General features: G+C 40.8%; 1 protein-coding gene across 3 annotated transcripts in view; it reads right to left on the bottom strand.

The window, feature by feature from the left end:
• LOC140199564 (RNA-binding Raly-like protein) overlaps window positions 1–23635 on the bottom strand; it is a 1057088-nt gene that overhangs the window by 516543 nt on the left and 516910 nt on the right. For all 3 annotated transcript variants that reach the window (XM_072261891.1, XM_072261979.1, XM_072262074.1), the window contains exon 3: window positions 9170–9441. In XM_072261891.1, the coding sequence (XP_072117992.1) occupies window positions 9170–9425 (256 nt within the window). In that variant the 5' untranslated portion in view covers window positions 9426–9441. The remainder of the gene's footprint in view (window positions 1–9169; window positions 9442–23635) is intronic.

Raw genomic sequence — 23635 nt, 5'->3', positions numbered from 1 at the left:
TATCTCTCTAATTCTCTTCACTCCACTGTAATACTGATACATCTGACTTTAGCTTCTCTCTCTCAAACTGCCCTTTTGACATACATTTTCAATCTCTCATTTAATTTGGAGTCCACATCCTGGCTACTGTTTGGAGGACTGTATAGAACTCCCATTAGTGTCCTTTCACCTTTGCAGTTCCTTAACTCTACCCACAATGATTCTACATCTCCCGATCCTATGCCACTTCATTCTAAGGATTTGTTTTTATTTTTTTTTTGCCAACTGAGCCATGCTACTCATTCTGCCTGCCCGCCCTTTGATACAATGTGCATCTTTGGATGTTAAACTCCCAAATTAGATCTTTCAGTCACAACTCAGTGATACCCATAAAAATAATGCCTGCCAATCTCCAAATGCACTACAAGATCCTCTACCTTATTCTGTATACTGTGTGCATTCAAATATAGCACCTCCTGTCCTGTAATTGACATCCTTTTCGATTTTGTTCCCCACTACACTGCAACTCAGTCCACAGACTGCAATTTCACCCTATCATCTGCCCGTCCTCCCTAACAGCCTCACTACACACTGCCTCTGCTTGTATACCACCTGCCGCATCCTCAGCCCTATCACTCAGCTTCCCATCCCCCTGCCAAATTAGTTTAAACTCTCCACAACAGCTCGCGCAAACCTGCCCAGAAAAATATTGGTCCTGTCACAACCACAGACTGTATTGCAGAACTTAGGCACCCTGGTAAGTGGGCTCATACTCATGAGTATGCATTTGCCACAAATGGTTTCATTTGGCTGTATTTAACTCCCATTCTCTTGTTTCAGTCTTGTCAAGTCTTGAACAAAGCACAGTGATGTCAACACTCCCTGCTTACCTTTGTCCTTGTTCGAGGAAAGGAAACTACCATTTAAGTTGATGCTGTAAAGGAGCGGTTTTATTCAGTATTAAATTGCTGCTTCCGAGCCACAGTTTTGGTGTTAGCTTTCAGCTTGAGAGGTTTAATTAATAGCCCTGTTGGCCTAGGATTTATTGGTTTTTCTTTTGTTCTGCACAGTTCTTATTTAAATTCAGTAAACTGTTCATCTGCTTCAGTGTCTTTCCCTTTGCATTTGTGCCAAAACTGCATATTGGTATCAGCAAGACTTGACCACATAAATGGACCCAGCAGAGCGAGAACGGCTGGTATCAGCCCTGAATTTTATTGGGCAGGTAAGATAGAAGCTAAAGTCAGCAGAGGCTGGATTGGCAGAACTGGTTTGTACAGTGTGACATCTACTCACAGAGCGGCAAGCCCTGTCCGAACTGAAGTTGCTGGTCAAATAGAGGAGAAGTTGAAGTCAACGGAGACTGGGCTGGCAGAAATGGCTCGTGCAATGCTACACTTGCTTTCAGAGTGGCAAGTTTCATCCGAGTAGGAAGAAGAGGTGTCAGCAATAGCAGCGACACTTTAGCTATTTGCTACAGACAGCCAGAATCAGGTGGCAGCCATTGCTGCTCTGACTGCCACAATTTAGCAGCAGCAGCCTTCAGCCAGGACAGTCCGGCTCCCAGCATCTCCCACATCTTCCTCTCTAACAGTCTCATCAGCCTCAGCCACTGATACCCTGATCTCTGTAGCAGTTTCCGGATCAGAACCAAGTATTCCTCTACCAGACAGACACTCCAGTGACCCCATGGCTGAAGGAACTTTATTAACCAGTGTGAGCTGACTTTCCAAACCCAGCCAGGTTGGCTCAGCGATGATGCGTGCAAACTGGGTTACATGGTGAATCTGTGAGACGGACCCCACTCAGCCTGTTCAATTCGCTACTAGAACAAGGTTCCCCTGCAGCCTAGCCCTTCCAATAATTTGTAGTTGAGTTTGATCTTCCAGTATAGGAGGCTCCCCACCAACTCCTGGACTCCCGCCAAGGGAAAGGGACAGTGATAGACTGCACAGTAAAGTTCCATATGCTTGCAGTTGAGACGGGGTGGAACAATGGATCACTCTTCAACACTTTTCAGCATGGGCTGAGTGCAAGGGTTCGGCATGAGATTGTAGTGCATGATGAGCAGGACGTTCTGATTGACCCTGATAAATCTGGCCGTTTGCATTCACAGCCAGGCAAATGAGGGCACAGAGAAAGATTGTCCCGAGCTTCCTATCTTCAGAACACCGTCGATCTTCACCCTCTCACCGATCATCCAGTACACAATTCACGGAGGAGCCTGTGCATGAGGAACACGTGTACCTATATCAGTAGGAATGAGACTGGCGCAGGAGAACAAGTTCCTGCCTCTACTACGGAAATACAGGACTTTTCCGGGCATCCGGTCCCAAGAGTCCAGTAAAGGAGGATACTCCTCAGCAGGAAGGGGTACTCTGACGGGTCCATTCTCCCTGCAGGCTTCTTCCTCTAATCCTGTAATGGTCCCAAATTCCTTGTCGCGTGGGGTCTCAGACCTATGGGCTTCAGGCATTTATTGACTCCGGGGCAGCCGGGATCCTCAAGGATATCTCTCAGGCTCAAGGATGGAGAGTTCCAACTCAGCCATTGAGAGAGAATATCGGCAGCAAGGCCCTGGATGGTCAGCCTCTGAGCACCGGCAAGATCCACCTTTCCACAGAACCCCTCCAATTGTGCTGGAAGGGAACCGTAGGGTACAACTCTCCTAGCTTCTTGACTTGCCTGAAATGCCACTCTTGCTTGGCCTTCCTTGTCACGATATGGGCTGACAATGGCTGAACCCAAGTGTGGAGAAATGCAGACTCCCCTGTAGAGGTGGCAAGTAGGGTTGATAATTAAGAGTTCCAACAAAACATTGGTGACTTAGCCAAGTGAAACTGCGAAACATAACGTTCTCAAAGGTAGCATCCTGCGATTAGCACTAATTGAGCATCCGCTTATGTAATCACAGGATGCGGTATACATATTATTAAAGGGATTGGCCACAGGGGTACGCTCACCAGCTGCCTATTGCGTTTCCCACTCTTGATGGTTACCCAGGTACTTTCCTTCTGCAACTTGCTGTACTTGTGGTAAAGCCTGATGTTCACAGAACCTAAATTCAAGGTTGGAGCTCCCGTTATTGCCCTTGCTGTTGGTCTGTATGCAGCATTTGCATTAACATTTTCTGCCAGCTGAAGTTTCTTTGTATTTTAGGAGGCCTTCTCTCTAGATGCAGTTGTCTTACATGTCGGTTTAAATGTTAAGTCGAGCATGTTCTTTGCCTCGGACAGGATGTGATCATTAGCTAGCTTACACTCAGAAGTTATGTTGCAGTGTGTGATCCAAGTTATAGCTCCGTGAAAGATATTTCAGATCTATGTCATTTGCTAATGATCCATCCTGACTTCATTTTCCAAACGTATTACTCCACAGTCTCCGATGGCATGAGTTTAAATTGTTTTGCAGCATTTCTATTGCTTCAGTAAATGGGGACAATTATCATGAAGAGTATCTGATCTATTCCTAATAGCTTGACCTCCTTGTGTTCACATGTGACTTAACAATTAGCCTTACATAAGAATATGAGAAATGGAAGCAGAACAGACCAATTAACACTTAATAGATATCTGTTCTTTTCAACCAATAAGATGATGGCTGATCTTTTACTCAGAGCCACTTTCTGCACTACTCCCTCATCCTTTAGTTCTCCTAATATGTAAAATATAATTTATCTTCCTTAATTATGATTCTACACAGCCCACTTTGGTATCTGTGTAGAAAATTCCCAAGACTCACTACCCACTGAATGATGTAATTTCTCCTGAGTGACCAGCTTCTTGTTTTGAAGGGTGAGCACTGGTTCCCAACATGTCAGCCAGGGGACGAACCAGCTCTGCATCAACCCTCTTGAACCCTATCAAGGCTGAGTATGTTTAAGATTCAGATTTACGTATCACATCCATATCGAAACACATCTTTTGCGTAGCAGCCAATATACTTAAGTGTGAGCTGGGGGCAAGTGCTACCACACATTTCAGTGCCAACATAGCATGCCTAGGTGCCAACATAGAAACATAGAAATGCCTACAATGTTCAGCCGAACAACACAAACAGTAGAAACAACACCACCAAAAGAACAGCAAAACAAGTCCCTTTCCCACCCTCTCACACACACAGGCAAGCCTCCAACCCCAGGATAAACCATGACAGGACATCCTGTCCTGTGTCTCAGACCCTCAGCCTTACAGACATTGAGCCCCTGAACTCCAGACAAACTGATCTAGGTGCTTCGATTTCTTTTCAGATGACAAACTAATCATCCCAGGCATTAATCTAGTGAACCTTCACTACACGTTCTCAATCACAAGCATAATCTTTTTGTTTGGTAGGGAGACAAAACCAATAAAAAGTATTCCAGATACAATTTCACCAGAGTTCTATATAGCTGGAATAAATGTCTATGTTCTACAAATCCTTTGGCGACAAAGACTAACATATTGATTGCAATCCTAGTTGCCAACTTTTAAAGATTCCTGTCCCCAGGATAACCAGCACCTTTCAGTCTTATTAGAAACTTCACTTTTTTTTATTTTTCAACTAAATTTTATTCTTACCATCTATTTTGATGATGTTATGCATACAACTTTTTTCCCCATTTCTTCAACATACAAAATGAAGAGTTCTTGATCATTGCCTTAAACACGAAGGTAACACTAATATCACTGACATCATTGGACTCTCTTCCACTTTGATACATATTAGGCTTACCAGTAATGTCATAACAATCGCTATTCTCACTTTTTCTCCCTCATTTTCAAGGTTGTACTGCAGGCTGGCCATGATTAATGCAGAGCTTCACAGTCAGACTCCATTAACACAATCACTGAGTCACTCAAGACCCTCAAAAACATTGTCGTTGTTACAGGCTGTAATTCTAAGGTGCCTTGATGCTATAAGGGTATGCATGCTGCATGGACTCTTGAGTTTTCATGCTAAAGGTTCAGTCCAATGCAGAGTTTATGTATGAGTATTGTAGTCTCCAGTATTTCTCAATCACACTATTGTAACAGAGATAAGTTAATTAATGACACAATGCTAAAAGGGCTGATAACTTAAATCAATGAATATCCCGAATAACCAATATTACAAAGGCTTCACAAACTCCTGCTCACTGACGATAAACATAGACATACCTCAGGGAAATGTACTTATTCCACAGCTCTACGCTATCCATACTCATGACTGTATAGCAAAGCACAGCTTAAACACCATCTATAAATTCGCCGATAACGCCATTGTTGTTGGCACAATCTCAGATGGTGATGAGATGTATGGGAGTGAGATAGATTGGCTAATTTGGTGCTGTTGTAACAACAACCTTGCACTCAATGTCAACAATAGTAAAGAAATTAATGCAGAAATTAAGAAGTGGAAATCTGAAGAACACACTCCAATCCCAATGAGGGGTCAGTGGTGGAAAAGACCAGAAGACCATAGCACACAGGAGCAGAATTAGGCCATATAGCTCATCGAGACTGCTCTGCCACCTTATGGCTGATCTTCTTTTCTCCTCCTCAACCCTACTCCCCAGCCTTCTCCCTATAACCTTTGATGTCATGTCCAATCATGATCCACCTGAAATACACCAACCAACCTGACTTCCACAGCCGCCTGTGGCAACAAATTCCCAAAACTCACCAGCCTCTGACTAAAGAAATTTCTCTGTATCTCTGATTGAAATGGACTCCCCACTATCCTGAGGCTCTGCCTCCTGTGCCAGACTCCCCCACCATGAGAAACAACCTATCCACATTTACTCTGTCTTGGCCTTCCAATATTCAAAACGTTTGAAAGAGATTCCCCCTCATCCTTCTAAATTCCAGTGAGTACAGGCCCAGAGCCATCAAACATTCCTCATATGATAGCCTTTTCATTCTCAGAATCATCCTTGTGAACCTCCTCTGAAACCTCTCTAGTGCCAGCAAATGTTTTCTTCAATGAGGAGCTCAAAACTGTTCACAATACTCAAGGTGAGGTCTCACCAGTGCCTTAGAAAGCTTCAGCATCATATCCCTGCTCTTATATTCTAGACCTCTTGAGATGAATGCTAACATTGCATTTGCTTTCCTCACCACGGACTCAACCTGCAAGTTAATCTTTAGTATGTTCTGCACAAGGACTCCTGAGTCCCTTTGCATCTCAGCTTTTTGGATTTAGAAAATAGTCTACATAATTATTTCTTCTACCAAAGCGCATTACCATGCATTTTCCAACATTGTATTTTGTTTGCTACTTTCTTGCCCATTCTCCTAATCTGTCTAAGTCCTTCTGCAGCCTTCCTGTTTCCTCCACACTACTTGCCCTAGTCCATCAATCTTCGTATCACCTGCAAACTTGGCAACAAAGCCATCTATTCAATCATCCAAATCATTGATAAACAGCAGAAAAAGAAGTGGTCCCAGTACTGACCCCTGTGGAACACCACTAGTCACTGGCAGCCAACCAGAAAAGGATCCTTTTCTTCCCACTCACTACCTTCTAACAATCAACCAATGTTCTAACCATGTTAGTAACTTTCCTCTAATACAATGGGTTCTTAATTTGGTAAGCACCCTCACGTGCGGCACCTTGTCAAAGACCTTCTTAAAATCCAAATATACATACAACATCCACTGCATCCTCTTTATCTATCCTACTTGTAATCTCCTCAAAGAATTCCAAGAGGTTCGTCAGAGAAGATTTTCTCTTAAGAACACCATGCTGGCTTTGTCCTGGATCACCAAGTAACCTCATCCTTACCAATTGACTCCAACATCTTCCCAACTACTGAGGTCAGGCTAACTGGTCTAAAATTTCCTTTCTGCTGCCTCCCTCCTGAGTCCCTACACTCCCATTCCCATCCCCCTGCAAAATTAGTTTAAACCCTCCTCCCTTACAAACCTACCTGGCAAGAATATTTGTCCCCCTCAGGTTCAAGTGCAAGTGGACACTTTTATACAGGTCATAACTCCCCCAGAAGAGATCCCAATGATCCAAGAACCTGAAGCCCTACCGCTGCACCAGCATCTGTTTCTGGGTGTCAAGATCTCGGATGATCTCTCCCAGGTCCAATACATTAATACAATCACGAAGAAGGCCCACCAGCGGCGCTACTTCATTCGGAATTTGGGGCAACTGTAAATGCTCTTGCCATGGTCAGTAGAGAGCACCTTGAGTCGTGCATCACAGGCTGGTATGCAGGACCTAATGTGCAGGAACAAAAGAAGCTGTAGAGGGTTGCAGACTCAGTCAGCTCCATCATGGGCACAGACCTCCCACCATTGAGGATATCTTCAATAGGCAGTGCCTCAAGATGGCAGCATCCATCATTAAGGACCATTATCATATGGGACATGCCATCTTTTTATTACTACCAACAGGGAAGAGATACAGGAGCCTGAAGACCCAGACTCAGTTTTCAGTACAGCTTCTTCTCCTCCGTCATCAGATTTCTGAATGGTCCATGAAACCTATCTTGCTATTCATCCTTTGCACTATTTGTTTAAACCTGATTCAGATTCACTGCCTCTTTATAGAATTCACCTTATTTGTTCTTCACTATGGACTGGAATTGAGCTGTCTTTTGTATCAAGCAGACAAAGTACCAAGTCATTTTCATGTCCTGGAAGGAAGTCATTTGAGAAGAACTGACTGATTCACGATTTCATCCCGGCTTCAGAAACATTAAAACTCTTAAGTAAACATGCTTTGAGAATGAGACTAATGCAACATGATGATTATGCTACCCATCAATGTGCACATTTAATTAAAAGATTAATCTGCTCAAAGATTAACTATTTCATAAAAGGCAACTTAATTTATAAAAGCTGTTAATCTTTAATCAAGGGCTATAAGGTTAGTCCTGGAAAGTTGGGGCTGCTCAGCTATGATCAAATTGAACAGCATGAGGAGCAGAAAGGCTTATTAATGCTTCTATTTCTTATGTTCTTAATTAAACCTGTTAATTCTTCTTGTTAATATGTGAATAAAATCAGCTTTATTTGGCAATCTATAGAGATTACTACTTGTTGTCGTGGTGCTGATCAGAGCTTGAAGCTCGGATTTATTATTGTTGTTCCATCCGTGCTTAAGCAATATTGATCTATTGTTGACTCATCTACAAGAGAAAAGATAAACAAAGATTTTATAGCTGCTCCTCCCATTACACGATTTCATTTAACTTATAACCTTCAAGTAAAATGTATTCCTGAAAACTGGACAGATCTGAACTTACTGCATGCAAAAAATGTATACAAAAGTCTTTTTCATGAGGGTGTGCCATTTCTAGTGGGAGCTTTGCCAACTGAAATATTGAACTGAGAATCCAACTGTGATTCACCTTGGCATGAAATTATTTCACTGGTGTCACTCAGATATGTGATGATGTTAAAAACACTATCAATGCTTATTTCTACATTAATGACTGGAGCTGGTACAAATATATGCAACATGTTGCCTACATTTTCACACTCTGTCAAAAAAAAACTGCAGACCTTGCACCAAATTGCTAACCATTTATGAATTAAAGTGTTCCAGCTGGGACATTAATCTTTTGTTTTCATACGATATCTGATCGATTACTGATATGCTTGTCCAGAAAGTCAATTTTGTGTAGTTCCCAGCAGACGTTCATTGCAGAGGTCACCGTTCTGATCCCTTACTTGTATTATGATTACATGCTTTGCAGTGGCTTGAAGCTACTTAGCATACAGGAGTAGTCCTGGGTGTAATCATAGGTAAGGTGATACCATCTGACACAGCAAAGAAGTGTTCCTGTTTCCTCAGTGTGTTCCCTTCACATCGTGGAAGCCTGGCGTACAGTTCAATGGCTACCATGGAGAGTGTACCTTAGGGCTTCACCTACTTCCCATGATTGCTAGCAACAATAATGTGGCAGCTGTGACAGTGTAGGCAGTTGCCATTAGGAATTGTTTTCCAAAAGAAAATGGGGAATAAGCATCATAATGATTTTTCTAAGGTAAATTTCATCTATCTTGTTATTTTTGAGCAGCCCCTTTAGGCACTGGGAAATGCAGACCACCCAGTATGCATGCCATTTATAGTGAAATTCAATTTCAAACCAGCATTGATCATGTTGTAAATATAAAGTGCTAAACAATATTACTTTAACATCTCTTTACATTGATTCTCACACACATGGAGCACTACACAAAAATTCTTTAAGTAAAAAATAATGTAATCTTACCGAGGGGTTGTCCTGCAACTATTCTGGAATTTTCCCCCGCCACTGCAGCGCGTGCATTCCTTTCACTCAAGTACTGTACAAACGCATATCCTTTGTGCACAGAGCAGCCAACTATTTTTCCATATTTTGCAAAAATAGCTTCTATATCAGCTTTTTTCACAATGGCTGTGTTGAGGTTGCCAATGAAGACTCTGGAATTGATGGATCTGGGATCATTCTTATTGGTAACATTGCTGGTCTGTGATTTGCCAGTCATGGTAGATTATCTTCGCCTGAGAGAAGAAAACATAATTGAACATCTGAAAATAATGGCAGTCACTCAGCAGCAGCAATGGTGAATAAAGTCCCAAGGACTCAAAGACCCACTGGAGGAAATGCTTCAGACGCCTGTTAATTCATCTGTTATCATCCAAACATGTCGAATGTAATTTGCACTTTGCATATTCTATAATACTTGGATCAGCCAATATTTAAATGAAAGATCATTTGTGTAAGACATTCTTGTTAATAGACACAGTCATGTATCCATTAGCTCCAAAATGAGATGATTTAGTACCACCCAAGATTTCCTCATAATTGTGCTGATATCTCACCCCAAAATTGCACTATTAATATGCTGAACAATCTAACTTGAAGTTAGTCTGAAAACAAAAGTTGCAGAAAATGTGAACACAAATATCTCTTAGATGTCTTTCCTCAATTGACAACAGCACACCTTATAATTCCTTTAATTCTTCTTGTTTATTAATTTTTGAGATTCTTGTGTTGGGGCAAAGCTAGCATTTGTACCCATCGTAAACTGTTCTTGAACAGATATTGCTGAGCCACCATCTTGAATGGATGATGTCTTGGTAAATATTCCTCTCAGAATATTTTGGGGTAGGGAGTTCCAGTATTCTGAACCAACTGACAATGAAGGATATTATTCCACTGAAGAGAGTGCAGAGGAGATTCTTCAGGATGTTACCGGATTGATAGACATTAGTTATCAGATTGGCTGGGCTTGATATCGCTGGAGCATAGGAAGCTGAAGGCTGACCTGTCAGAAGTATGTAAAATATGAGATGCGTAGATATAGGATAGAAAGTCAAAACTTCTTTCCCATGTTAGGAGTGTCCAACAGGGCACATCAAAGTTCCCAATAATACTAAAGACATTTGGAACTGGAGAAACCAATCCAATAGCTGGACCCATATTTCCCATAAATGAAGATAACTGTGTTACTGGAAGCCAGTCTGCTCTGGTCCAAGGTTTAAGCTAAGATGAAGGAGTTATAAGGGGAAAGTAAAGGTTAAGATTTGTTTTTAAACAGGTCTGGAAATGGGGTATCTAGAACATGCTGCCAGAAGAGATGGTGATATATAGAAATAATATATTTAAGAGGTATTTAGACGGGCAGTTAAAAAGTCCAGGCACAGAACAATACAGTCCTAATGTTAGTAAATGATATTAATGTGGAGGGGCAAAAAGTTCTGCATGGACATGTGAGCTGATGGACCTGTTCCTGTGCTGCATGACTCTGTGACTCTGTATATTGTAGTACATGTCCAAGTCAGGACAGTATCTTAATGAAGGGCAAGTCTGAGGTGGTCTTATGGGCCTGCTAACTTGTTGTTCAGGATAATGTAGGAGGCAGGCATGGGATATGCTGTAAAAGAAGCTCTGAGGAGTAGAATAATTTGCAAATTTATGTAATAATATTTAAAACTAACCATCTTTGCATGAGTGAACAAATATCGAAAATTAACAAGATTAACAAAAAAATACTGAACCCACACACCACAACCACACCAAGCTATTGGTGGACAAACCCTCTTCTACGTAAGATGCCTGGATCTGAGTCCGACTCTTTGACCCGTTTTTATAACGAGAGTTTATGTGACTGCTGCTGTTAAATTTCTGGTAGTTGTTTTTCTTGGAATATTAATAGTAGGGGAGCCAATGACAGCAATGTCATTAAACACCAAGAAGAGAGGTTCCCTCTTTCAGGTTATTGCCTGGAATCTGTGTGGCAGTGTCGTTACAACTCATTTATCAGTCAATAAACAACTATTTTCCCAGTACTGCTGCATGTAGACCTGGGCTGCTGCACTAGGATCAATAAAGGAAAGCGAAACTTGTACAGTCATGCTTCACATTCCCTTGAAACATAGAAAAGGCTGTTTGGCCCAGCAACTCTGTAGCTATCAGAGCAGTCCTTTGAATCCCATTCCCTTATTTAGTTCTCCGAAACTTCTCTCACATGCCCAACACCTTGCCCCTGATTTCTCCTGTAGCCACCTACACAGTAACCAATCAATTTACTGGGTAACATGTCCTTCAGATGTGGGAGGAAACCAGAGAACCTGGGAGGAACCACCTTCTAGCATGGAGAACGTACAAACTCCATATAGAGCACTAGAGGTAAGGATTGAACCCGGCTACTGGAGCTGGAAATCAGCATCACTATCTGATGTATCACCGTGTTGTCCAGTCATCAGAGAACTTACCAACTTGGAGATGGCTGTGTCTAGAAGACTGACCTTTAAATTTCCTACAGGGTTAGTCCTGGGACTGAGCTGAATGACTTACAGCAACAGTCACCTCCATTGATGCAAGATACGCATCCACCCAGTGCCAAACGCCTTCAGTTTTATTGACTACCTTGAAATTACACTAATAAATGTTGTAGTAATGCAAACAGGAGTCAACCAGACTTTACTTTAGATTTCTCTACTTTATTTATTTGTGTCATGCCTCTATGGAGGTGTGGAGCAGGAGTTTCTGGTATATCCCAAGCTGAACATTAACGAATAAATTATTGGTACAGTACGTGGTACATGACAATATTTAAGAATGTAAGGGCTTAAATGCGGAATTACCCTCTTGGATATAAATGGTTAAAAAGAACAGTAAAACGTTCACAGAACAGCATATGTATGGAAACTTAAAGAGCAAGAACCTTGAATTGCCAAAAGATTCTGACCATTCCTTGACCCATGAACATTGCCTCATTATTCCTTTTATTGAACTATTTATTTTGCAATTTATAGTAATCTTATGCCTTGCAATATGCCACTGCCACAAAACAACAAATTTCACATTATCAAAGTTAATGATAATAAATCTGATTCTGATTTTGATTATGCCACATCAAGAAACAACTGTGAATCTGTGAAGGGCACTACAGCGTGATCAGCTGGAGCATTAAACTGTTCAGAGGAATTTATAACCCAGGCTTATGTGGCAAGATAAACTGAAGCCACAAATACAGATGGCACATTTGTAATTAAAATACTAGAAGACTGAAGCCTTGGTAGTTACTCAGAGGGATGAACATACATCAAAAGCAAGGGACAATGAGGATGAAGAACAGCCAGCACGACTGCACTTCAAAAAAGAAGCAACAGAGACAGTTCATTAAGTAAAGTAAGATCAGCTCAATTCAGGAATCTCTGTACACAACTACTATTAACATGTTTGGGGATCTGTGAGCTGATTGTAGTTTTGTTGATTTGTAAATAGAATAGTGATTTGTAATAGTGACAGATGTATTGATAGTATTTGTAATACATATAACAGTCAATTAAAATAAAGCTACTTTGTTGAAAACACAAGCCACGTGCTGTAAGGCGCAAAGCCAAACTCTAAAAGTGATTGGAAAATCTCCAGTTCCTGCAGCTTGGTAGCTTTTGCACTTCAAGACAAATAATGGTGGCTGGAAATGCTTCTGATTTACTGAATCCACAGTCCTAATGGCTGTTTGAATACTGTGCTCAGGAGATCAATGTAGAAGAGAGATGGGCATAGAATATATATTTTAAGACAGAAGCGATCACCTAAAAGGCTTCTTAGTGGGTCAAAGACTCACTGAGGCTGCAGATCAAGACCACTCAGTGTGACAGTTGTGAGTTTCAACAGACAGTGGTTAACTTGGAGGAGAAGATTGAAAAAAAGGATGCATTTCTTACCTAAGCACTGAAAGAATTAAACAAGATGTAAAAGAGAGAAGAGATAAAGGAAAATAGTTCAATATTTACATTATAAAATGACAACACTAAATCATAAGTTCCAGGAACAGATTGTGAAGGATGGAGTGCAAAGGCAGAAAGTATAATAAAACTGGGTACAGGCAGTCCATTTGCTGAACTAAATAAAACTCACCAGGGAGTCTGTGGACATTTTTGGATCACTTACGAGGTCATATATGAGTGAGCCCAGGATAATGCCTTTTAACTACAGGCTCAGGACATGAGCTACCTGGAATATTGGGAATAGGGATAAGATTCAGGTTTGGTTTGATCTCCAGGATGTGAACAATAGTCAAGCTATTGATGCAAAGGAAGATTAAACATGAAAATATGTGAGCACAGGCAATCACTCGGTGAAAGGTTGCCTAATGTTTACCTGGATATTCTTAATGTAGAAGTACATATCTGAAAAGTGTGTAAAATATCGCCATTCTGTTGACCTAATATATTCTTACCTATGCATATTGGGGTAATCTCTGGATCATGAGGTGCATGTTCCAGAAACTTCCGTTTGATGAAGTAACATATTATGATGATAGGGTGAAAATTAGATTGATATTAAAATACTTGCATTCCAGGAGAATGAGATATAATATTCCATTCAACCAAATAGTATACAAAACATACTATTATCTCATTATTAAATTAGATTGATTTTCTCGTGGCCAGCAGTCAAGATTTACGATCGTTGCTAGCTTAGTGTTTGTGGTAGTAGTCAAGATTTGCATCAAAATATGCACATTTTTTGACAATCATGTGTCACGTACTGGGTTTCAAACAGTATGATTAATTTTTGGACTCGTGACCTTGCAGTATGCTCCTTCAAAGATGGCTAATGTTTGAGTTTCTAACCCATCGCCTACAGTATATAAAGGGGTTTATTTTTTTTCTTAATTTGTTAATTATTCTAAGTTTGTACCCACATTCTTGGAAGGAATTTTGAACTAAAACCAAACATTTCGATTCAAATCTTATCATGTTTGCTTTTAATCAACAGGTGTCTTGACAGCTGTGAGAAATTAAAGATAAATAGTCGCTTTGAAGATGAAATTGAAAATAACAGAGTCTGATTTTAAATCAATGGATATTTTAAAGAAAATGTGTTTTAATTTGGCTTCAGTAAAGAAATTGCTCTTATTACAGGGAATGTGAATTAGGAAGAGTATTATTAACAGTATTATTTTGCAGTAATTTGAACACTCATTATATGACTGTTTAATGAAATAACTGCAAGTCTGTAAATTAGTTTTCAGATGGACTCCTCCCATAGCTGAAATATTTTAAATCTGGTTGATGAGTTACCAAAAATCTATATATCAATTTATTTTATACTGTACTTGAAAAACAAATCTCTGAATTTTTTTCACCCTTTCAACGAAAGTATTTAAACTATGTGAAGCTCCGATGATATTTGTATTCTTCCATTAAAACATACATTGGTTTAGTTAATGTGACTATTAATTTTCTTCATTTCTCTTTAGGTTTTATTTTAATCACTGAAGAATCCATTGTCCTTAAAAAAAGAACAGCTGCATGCAGTTTACTAGTTTGTCTAAAAGCACAGGCTTTCTTTCTCCGCATTGGCTTTCTTTTTTGTTTTACTTTATTGGCTAAGAGATACTGAGCTAAATTAATATTGGAAAGAATAAGGACCAAAAATCAAGAATAGACGAGTGTAAGTCTGATAATATTATGAGTTATGTAAGAGTATCAAACTATGCATATGCATTTCCCATATATTTTTATTGACAAATATAAATTTTGGATTGGTACTTAAGAATTTTAAAGTGTTTGGGATATATTCTCAAAGAGGACTTTTCTTAATTAGACTGCTTTCATAAAGATAATTAAACACAGGAACAAGAAGAGCTTCTTTTACAATATTTTTCACTACAATAATAACCAAAGGAATTGGTTTTCAACCTGGCTCACAACATCACAGACACATCCTCATGTAGCATGAAGTGATCAAAACACTTCCACAATTTGGCTTCTCCCACCATCTGCAACTCCCTTTCTTCTGATTCTTTTTCTCACTTTTATCTTAAATCAAGTCTTGAAAGTAAAAGCTCTGAAAGTCACTCAGTACATTTAATCCAGTAAAAACTAACATGGAATAGGGAATGTGATGGTTAGGTTGGCACAAAAGGTACAGCGTTAGAGCATACCCATGATTTTGAAAGTTACTGATGGGTTTGACAGAATTCTTATGTGTTTTGTTTTCAATTTCTCTGGTAAGATTACTTTATTAATGCTGTTTATATGTCAATCTTCTAAACATGCTCACTCTTGAACTTATAAATCTTAAGAAATATAATTCATGTAAGTAATTTAACTTTGCTGCTAACATGCATATACATAGTAGATTGATTTATGTCTTTAACTTATTTGAAATCAAGTAGAATAGGACAGATCCAGACTTGGATACTGTGGTTGTGTGCCAAGGTTCAACTTGTTTGACAATTTTCATGCTGTAAGCAACAGCATGCATTTGAGGGGGGAAAATTAAATATCTTTTTGCAAATATGTGGTTGAATAGATAAATGAAAGATTTTTTGATGGAAAATATAGAAAAATGCAACTGTGGAAACTTAATAAGCAATAACCTTAATTATATGTGTGCAATTTTCTTTTAAGTCAAGAAGCAGCTCCCACTAGTGAAAGAGAGAATAAATTAATAAACTGGATCTTCATGGGTTTATCAAGAACAGGACCATTCACAGGAGATGATAAACCAGGTCTACATGACATTGTAGTCATGATGGGCAATCAGTAGGTAATCATACAACTACCTCAGTATATAGTGAGGATAAAGGGAGGGAGGTATCGGAATTGGTGCTGCATTTGGGGGGAGTCAATACAGTCAGATGATTTTGGAAAGCACAGTTGACCCACACTAGCTACCTGATGAATATTCATGTATCCTGCAACCACGAACTAATTTGGGAACTTCCGTGTGCAATAGTGGTTTGGTTGATTTGCAAGTAGAATGTCATCTATGTTGATGATATGGAAAGGGGTAGTGTATTTTAAGTGATGAGAAGCTGCAAGGTGTTCCTGGATATGAATCAATCAAAATTCGCATATGATACAACAATTAGGAAATAAAATATTATATTGACTTTATTATATGAGGATTGAGTATAAAAATGGAAAACTCCATTCTGTTTTATAGAACACTTGTGAGGCTACACTTGGTATATTGTTGATAACTGTGACCTCCATATTCAAGATATATTTGAAAAAGTAAAGCAAAGAAACCCCCAGATTGAATGGTTCAAATAGCAGCTTTATCATTCAACAAGAGGTTATACCCATGACCTTAAGTTTAAAAATATGTGAGGTGATGTGATTAAAATTACTCAAGTCCTACGGAGCTTTACAGGCTATAGACATGGAGTTAAAGTTTCTCCTGGCTGGGGAAGTCGAGATCCGAGGATACCACTCTCAAGATAAGGATTTGGCCATTTTGCACAGAACTGAGAAGTAACAGTGAATCTCTGGAATTGTCAATCACTGAGTATATTGGAAAGAATCAAGAAAAACTTTGGGAACGTGGTGCTGAGTTAAAAGGTAAGTCGTAGTCTTAAAACATGTACTTTTGTGTCTTTTTATCTGACATGCTGGTGGAGAGACAGGCTCTCACTGAATTTAAAAGTCATCTGGATGAGTGTTCAAAGGCCTATAACACACAAAGCCGGAAAATGGAAGTATTCTAAGTAGCTCTCTTTACAGTCAGCATGGGTGCCATGATCTAAATGACCTCCTATGCAGTAAATTTCTATAATTCTGTTGATGACTCATTCCATCACTTTACAGTTGATGAGGGGAGAGTAATGGGGAGGTAATTGGCCAGACTGGATTTATCTGCTCTTTCTGGACAAGAGAGGTTTGGAGAATTTTTCACTTCATTGTTTAAATGTCAGCCTTGTTGCTGTACTGAGACAGCTGAGCTATAGTTGTGGCTGATTCTTGAGAGTATATTCTGCACCATTCTTAAAATGGTTTTAGGGTCCTTAGCGTTTGCTCTTTCTGGTGTATTCAGCCAACTATTTTTGTCAGACTAGCTGAAGACTGCCAGGGTGATGATGCATGCCAGGGTCCTAGGACTAAATGGCTGATTACAAATGCTCAGTTTGTCTTTTGTGTATAGTACTCTAATGCCCTTCACCTCCAGTTGTTTGAACATGGACTGCTATTCACAAGTGGCCACAGTAGGACTGCAGATGTTGAGATAATATATTTTTTGTAGGATTACTGAGCTTCGACTGCAGCATTTTCCATTAACATTGGCACTCTATTCTTAAAAGCTGACAAGGTAGACAGAGAAAAAATATTCCTGGATCCTTAAAAGAAATAGAACATCCCCACAGGTTCCTGGGACATTTTGTCCCAAGTCTGTTCAATTTATAGAAGGTGTATTCAAGATGTCACAGGATAAATAGACCCTTTGGAAGAAGTGGAAGGTACAGAGGCCTCAGAACCTAAACCCTTGCCTCATCTGTGTAAGAGTCTGTGTTCCCACATTGGTTTCATTTCTGAACACATAAAGCTAGTGGAAGTAAACATTCTTTATTCCTGAGGGGTTGCCAAGGAGAAAAAGAAGGAGTGATGACAAAGTTTGTGTCTGGAGGTTATGGGCACAAACTTTAGTCATACGCATACTGTATCTAGGCCAATGTATTGGAAGCTATTTCACTCCTACAGTTGCTATCTTTCTGCTGAAACATTAAATCAAGACACAATGTCCTTCTGGTCTTTAAAGTGGAAAGAAATGACTGTTTAAAAAGTACTTCGAAGAGGCAAGGCAATTATCCCAGTTGCTCTGGGAAGTCTTGAATACCTGGTCACTAACACGTTGGTAGATGAGGGTTCAAAAATGGCTGTCACATTTCTTATGTCACATCTGTGAACATTCTTCAAAAGTACATCATTACAGTCAAACACCTTGGGACATTCTGCACTAGGAGGAGCACTTTCTAAATACAAATCTTTAGTTACTTACACCATTTTGACCCCACATCACCTATGTGTCTACAACATAGTGAAGATTTGTATCAATCAAGGCTGCATAATTCCTGCAGTGTTGTTTCTCAATCTTTCTTGCTGTATCCCTACCTCCAACAAACTTGCTACACATAGATTTTTCAGAACTAACAGAAACTGTTTAATTTATGTTGCCTCCACTCCAGAAGCAAGCTCACTTCCAACCTTAGCAGTCGAACTACAGAATGCAACACGCACAAAATGCTGGAGGAACTCAGCAGGTCGGGCAGCATCTGTGGACCGAGACCCTTCGTTTCCACGGATGCTGCCTGACCTGCTGAGTTCCTCCAGCATTTTGTGCGTATTGCTTTGACCCCAGCATCTGCAGAGTATTTTGTGTGAACTATAGCATGCAGTGTTTGGCTATTGATATCTAATTAAATTCTCTAATAGCAATTGATTTTGAGAGAAAACTTGCAAGTAGAATAAACCAAACAGTAAGAGTTTCTATGGAAATATAAATAGGGAAATGGTTGCTAAGGTACGAGTGGGACCTGTAGAGAATGAAGTTGGTAAATTAATGACACAGAAAGAAAGTATGTGTAAGAATCTATTTCTTTTGCATCAGTATTCACCATGAGATACTGTAAATATCTCTGATAACAGATGGATTAATTTAAAATAACAGGTAACAATTTGTGCACAAGGGATAGTGTTAATATAATTTACTTTTCATGAGACCACAACATGGTTTCATGAAAAGTAAATCATATTTGACTAATTTGCTTGAATTTTTTTGAAGGTATGACAGGGAGAGGGGAGCAGGAACCCTATAGATGCAGTGTATTTACATTTCACAAAAGACATTTGACAAGGTGCTATATAAGAGACATGCATAAATTAAGAGTTTAAGGTACAGGTGGAAGTGCATAATCATAGATTAAGAATTGGCTGTTACAAAGAAAACAAAGGATTTGAATAAAGGTTTTTGTTCAGGTTGGAGGGATATAACTAGGAACGCACTGCAGGATTGGTTCTCAACGTTCAAAGTTAAAAGTAAATTTATTCTCGAAGTGAATATACCACAATGATCATATCACCATATACAACAGTGAGATTCATTTTCCTGCGGGCATACTTAAATAATTCATATTAGAATAATAACCATAATAGAATCAATGAAAGACGGCACCAACTTGGGTGTTCAACCATTGCACAAAAGAACAATAAACGGTGCAAATACAAAAAGAAATGAATCATGTTAATAACTAAATAAGCAATATATATTGAGAACATGAGATGAAAAGTCCTTGAAAGTGAGTCCACAGGTTGTGGGAAAATTTCAGTGATGGAGCAAGTGAAGTTGAGGTATCCCCTTTCGGCCAATGGCTGAGGGATAATAATTGTTCCTGAACCTTGTGGTGTGAGTCCTGAGGCTTGTGTACCTAATGGCAACAGTGGGAAGAGAGCATACTCTGTGTATATACTTCTTCTACAAGCCCACTGACTCTCATAACTACCTCAACTATACCTCTTCCCACCCTGCCACATGCAAAGATGCCATTCCCCTTCCTCCGTCTTTGCCGCATCTGCTCCAAGGATGAGATTTTCCGTTCCAGGACATCTCAAATGTCCTTTTTCTTTAAGGATCGTTGTTTCCCTTCTGCTGTCATCAATGATGCCCTCACCCGCATCTCCTCCATTTCCCGCACTTCAGCCCTCACCCCCATCCTCCCGCCACCACAATAGGGACAGAATTCCCCTTGTCCTCACCTACTACCCCACCAGCCTCCGGATCCAGCACACTATCCTCCACAACTTCCGCCACCTTCAACAGGACCCTACCACTAAGCACATCTTTCCCTCTCCATCCCTCTCTGCTTTCCGCAGGGATCGGTCCCTCCCCACGGATCTCCCACCCGGCACTTATCCCTGTAAGCGGGAGTGCTACACCTGTCCCTACACCTCCTCTCTTGCCACCATTCAGGGCCCCAAACAGTCCTTCCAAGTGAGGCAACACTTCACTCGTGAGTCTGTTGGGGTCACCTATTGCATCTGGTGCTCCCGGTGCGGCCTCCTCTACATCGGAGAATCCCGACGCAGATGGGGGAACCGCTTCGTCGAGCACCTCCGTTCCATCCACCACAACAGACAGGATCTCCCGGTTCCCACCCACTTCAACTCTGCTTCCCACTCCCATTCAGATATGTCCATACATGGCCTCCTCTACTGCCATGATGAGGCTAAACTCAGGTTGGAGGAGCAACACCTCATATACCATCTAGGTAGTCTCCAGCCCCTTAGTATGAACATAGAATTCTCCAACTTCTGGTAATTCCCTCCCTCTCCCTTCCTCCATCCCTATGTCACTCTGCCTCCTCCCCCAGCTGCCTATCACCTTCTTCTACTACCCATTGTGTTTTCCCCTATTCCTTCTTCACCTTTCCTGCCTATCACCTCCCTGCCTCCCTTCCCCCGCCCCTTTATCTTTCCCCTTACTGGTTCTTCACCTGGAACCTACCAGCCTTCTCCTTCCCACCCTCCCCCCACCTTCCTTATAGGGCCTCTGCCCCTTCCCTCTACGGTCCTGACGAAGGGTTCTGGCCCGAAATGTCACCTGATCTTTTCCACGGATGATGCCCGACCTACTGAGTTCCTCCAGCGTGTTGTGAGTGTTGCTTTGACCCCAGCATCTGCAGATTATTTTGTGTATACTCTGTGTGGTGGGGTCTCTGATGATGGATGCTGCTTTCCTGAGAAAACGCTTTGTGTAGATGTGCTCAGTGGTGAGGAGGGCTTTACTCATGAAAGACTGGACCGTATCCACTACCTTTTGTAGTATTTTCCATTCAGGGGCATTGGTGTTTCTATACCAGGCTGTGATGCAGCCAGTCAATATACTCTCCAACACACATCTACAGAGGTTTGACAAAGTTTTGGATGTCATACCAAGTCTTTGCAAACTCCTATGGGATTGCACTTATGTGCTGGGCCCAACAGAGGTCCTCCAAAATGATAACATTGAGGAATTTAAAGTTGCTGACTCTCTCCACCTCTAATCTCCTAGGTCTTGCTGACATTTGAGTACGAGGTTGATGCTATGGCACCACTCAGCCAGATTTTCAATCTCCCTCCTAGATGCTGATTCATCACCACTCTTGATTTGGCCCATGTTAGTGGTGTCATCACCAACCTTGAGCATGGCATTAGAGCTGTGCTTAGCCACACAGTCGTAAGTGTGAAGCAGGAAGCTCTAATGTTGATATTTATATTAATAACCTGGAGAAGGGAATGAAATGTAAGGTTTACAAGTTTGCCAATGATTCATAATGGTGTAAGAGCAGGTTGTGATGAGGACATTGTGATTCTGCCATGGCATATAGCCAGATGAAGTGAGTGGGATTTATGAAGTACCTGGACAAGCAGTATTTGCGAAAGCATAGGAGGTGCGGGGCCAAGGGATGGTAAATGGGAATCATACAATACATACAAAATGAATCTATGGAAATAAATAAACAGTTGACATATCGGGTGGAGACCTTTTTTCAAGACTGTAAAGGAAGGGGGAAACTGCTAGAATAAAAATGTGGGTGAATGGGAAAGAGGACCAGCTAGAAGGTGATAGGTGAAGCCAGGTAGGTAGGAAAGGCTGGAGAAGGAGGAATCTGATAGGAGAGGAGAGTGGACCATAGGAAAAAGGGAAGAAGGAGGGGCACCAGGGGTAGATGATAGGCAGGTGAGGAGAAGAGGTAAGAAGCCAGAGAGGGGGATAGAAGAGAAGGAAGGAGGAAAAAATTACTGGAAGGAGAAATTGATGTTCGTGCCATCAGGTTGGAGACTACCTAATGGAATATGAGGTGTTGTACCTCCAACCAGAGAGTAGCTATGGCAAAAAAGGAGACCATGGACTGATATGTCAGAAAAGGAATCGGCCAAGGGAAAGTCCGCTTTTGGCAGATGGAGTGGAGATGCTTGACAAAGTGCCCTCCAAATTACGTAAAGTCTTGCCAGTGTAGAGTAGGCCGCATTTGGAACATCAGATACAATAGGCAACCTCAACAGGTTCACAGGTGAAGTGTTGCCTCACCTGGAAGGACTGTTTAGGGCCTTGAACGGAGGTAAGGGAGGAAATGAACAGTCAGGTGTAGCATTTCTGTTGCTTTAAGGGATTTGTGTTGAGTGAGATTAATGGGGAGGGATGAATGGACAAAGAAATCATGGAGAAAATGATTCCCCTGTGGTAAACAGAGAGTAGGAATGGGAGGTAAAGATGTATTTGCTGGTAGGATCCCATTGAAGATGGCAGAGGTTGGGGATAATGATGTGTTGGATGCAGAGGCTACCAAAACCTGGATAGTGAGGATCCAAAAGTGAGGATACCAAAACATTCTTTAGAAACATGAAGTGTAAAAGAGAGGCAAGAGTGGGTATCAGACTGCTGGAAAGTGATGCTAAAGAGGTAGTAATGGGGGACAATAAAATGGTAGATGAACTGAATAAGTATTTGGCATCAGTCTTCAGGTGGAAGAAACTAGCAGCAAGGTGGAAGTTCCAGGTGTCTGGGCCATGAAGTGTGTGAGGTTACCATAGCTAGAGAGAACATTTGTAGGAAATTGAAAGGTCTGAAGGTAGATAAGTCACCTGGACCAGATGGTGTAAACCACAAAGTGGGAATAAGGGGAGCCTTTTGTGGATGGCTGCCAGTGACTAGTGGTGTTCCAAGGGGTCTGTGCTAGGACCAATTCTTTTTACATTATATATCAATGATTGGATGATGGAATTGATAGCTTTGTTGCAAAGTTTGCAGATAATAGGAAGATAGGTGGTAGGGCCGGTAGTTTTGAGGAAGTAGAGAAGATACAGAAGGACTTGGACAAATTAGAAGAAAGGGCGAGGAAACAGCAGATGGAATATGATGTCAGGAAGTGTATGGTCATGCACTTTGATAGAAGAAATGAAAGGGTTGACTATTTTCTAAATGGAGAAAAAATACAAAAAAACTGAGGTGTAAAGGGCCTTGGGAGCCCATGTGCAGGATTCCCTGAAGGTCAGTTTGCAGGTTGAGTTTGTGGTGAGGAAGGCAAATGCAATCTTAGTATTCACTTCAAGAGGACTAAAATATAAAAACTTTATAGTAATATTGAAACTTCATAAAGCACTGATGAGGCCTCACTTGTAGTATTGTAAGCAGGTTTAGGCCCCTTATCTTAGAAAGGATTTGCTGAAATTGGACAGGGTTCAAAGGAGGTTTACTGAAATGATTCCAGGATTGAATAGCTTGTATATTAAGATTGTTTTATGGCTCTGGGCCAGTATTCTCTGGAATTCAGGAGAATGAGGGCTGACCTCATTGAATTCTATCAAACAGTAAAAGGCCTTGATGGAGACACCACAGTGGTTGGCCTGATCAGGGGGGATGACAAGACGGCCTACAGGGATGAGATCCAGCACCTGGCCGTGTGGTGTGCCA

The sequence above is a fragment of the Mobula birostris genome, chromosome 1 (assembly GCF_030028105.1).
Source record: "Mobula birostris isolate sMobBir1 chromosome 1, sMobBir1.hap1, whole genome shotgun sequence".
NCBI classification, from domain to species: Eukaryota; Metazoa; Chordata; class Chondrichthyes; order Myliobatiformes; family Myliobatidae; genus Mobula; species Mobula birostris.
The sequence above is the reverse complement of the archived record's forward strand: the minus strand, read 5'-3'. Positions and strand labels throughout refer to the sequence as shown.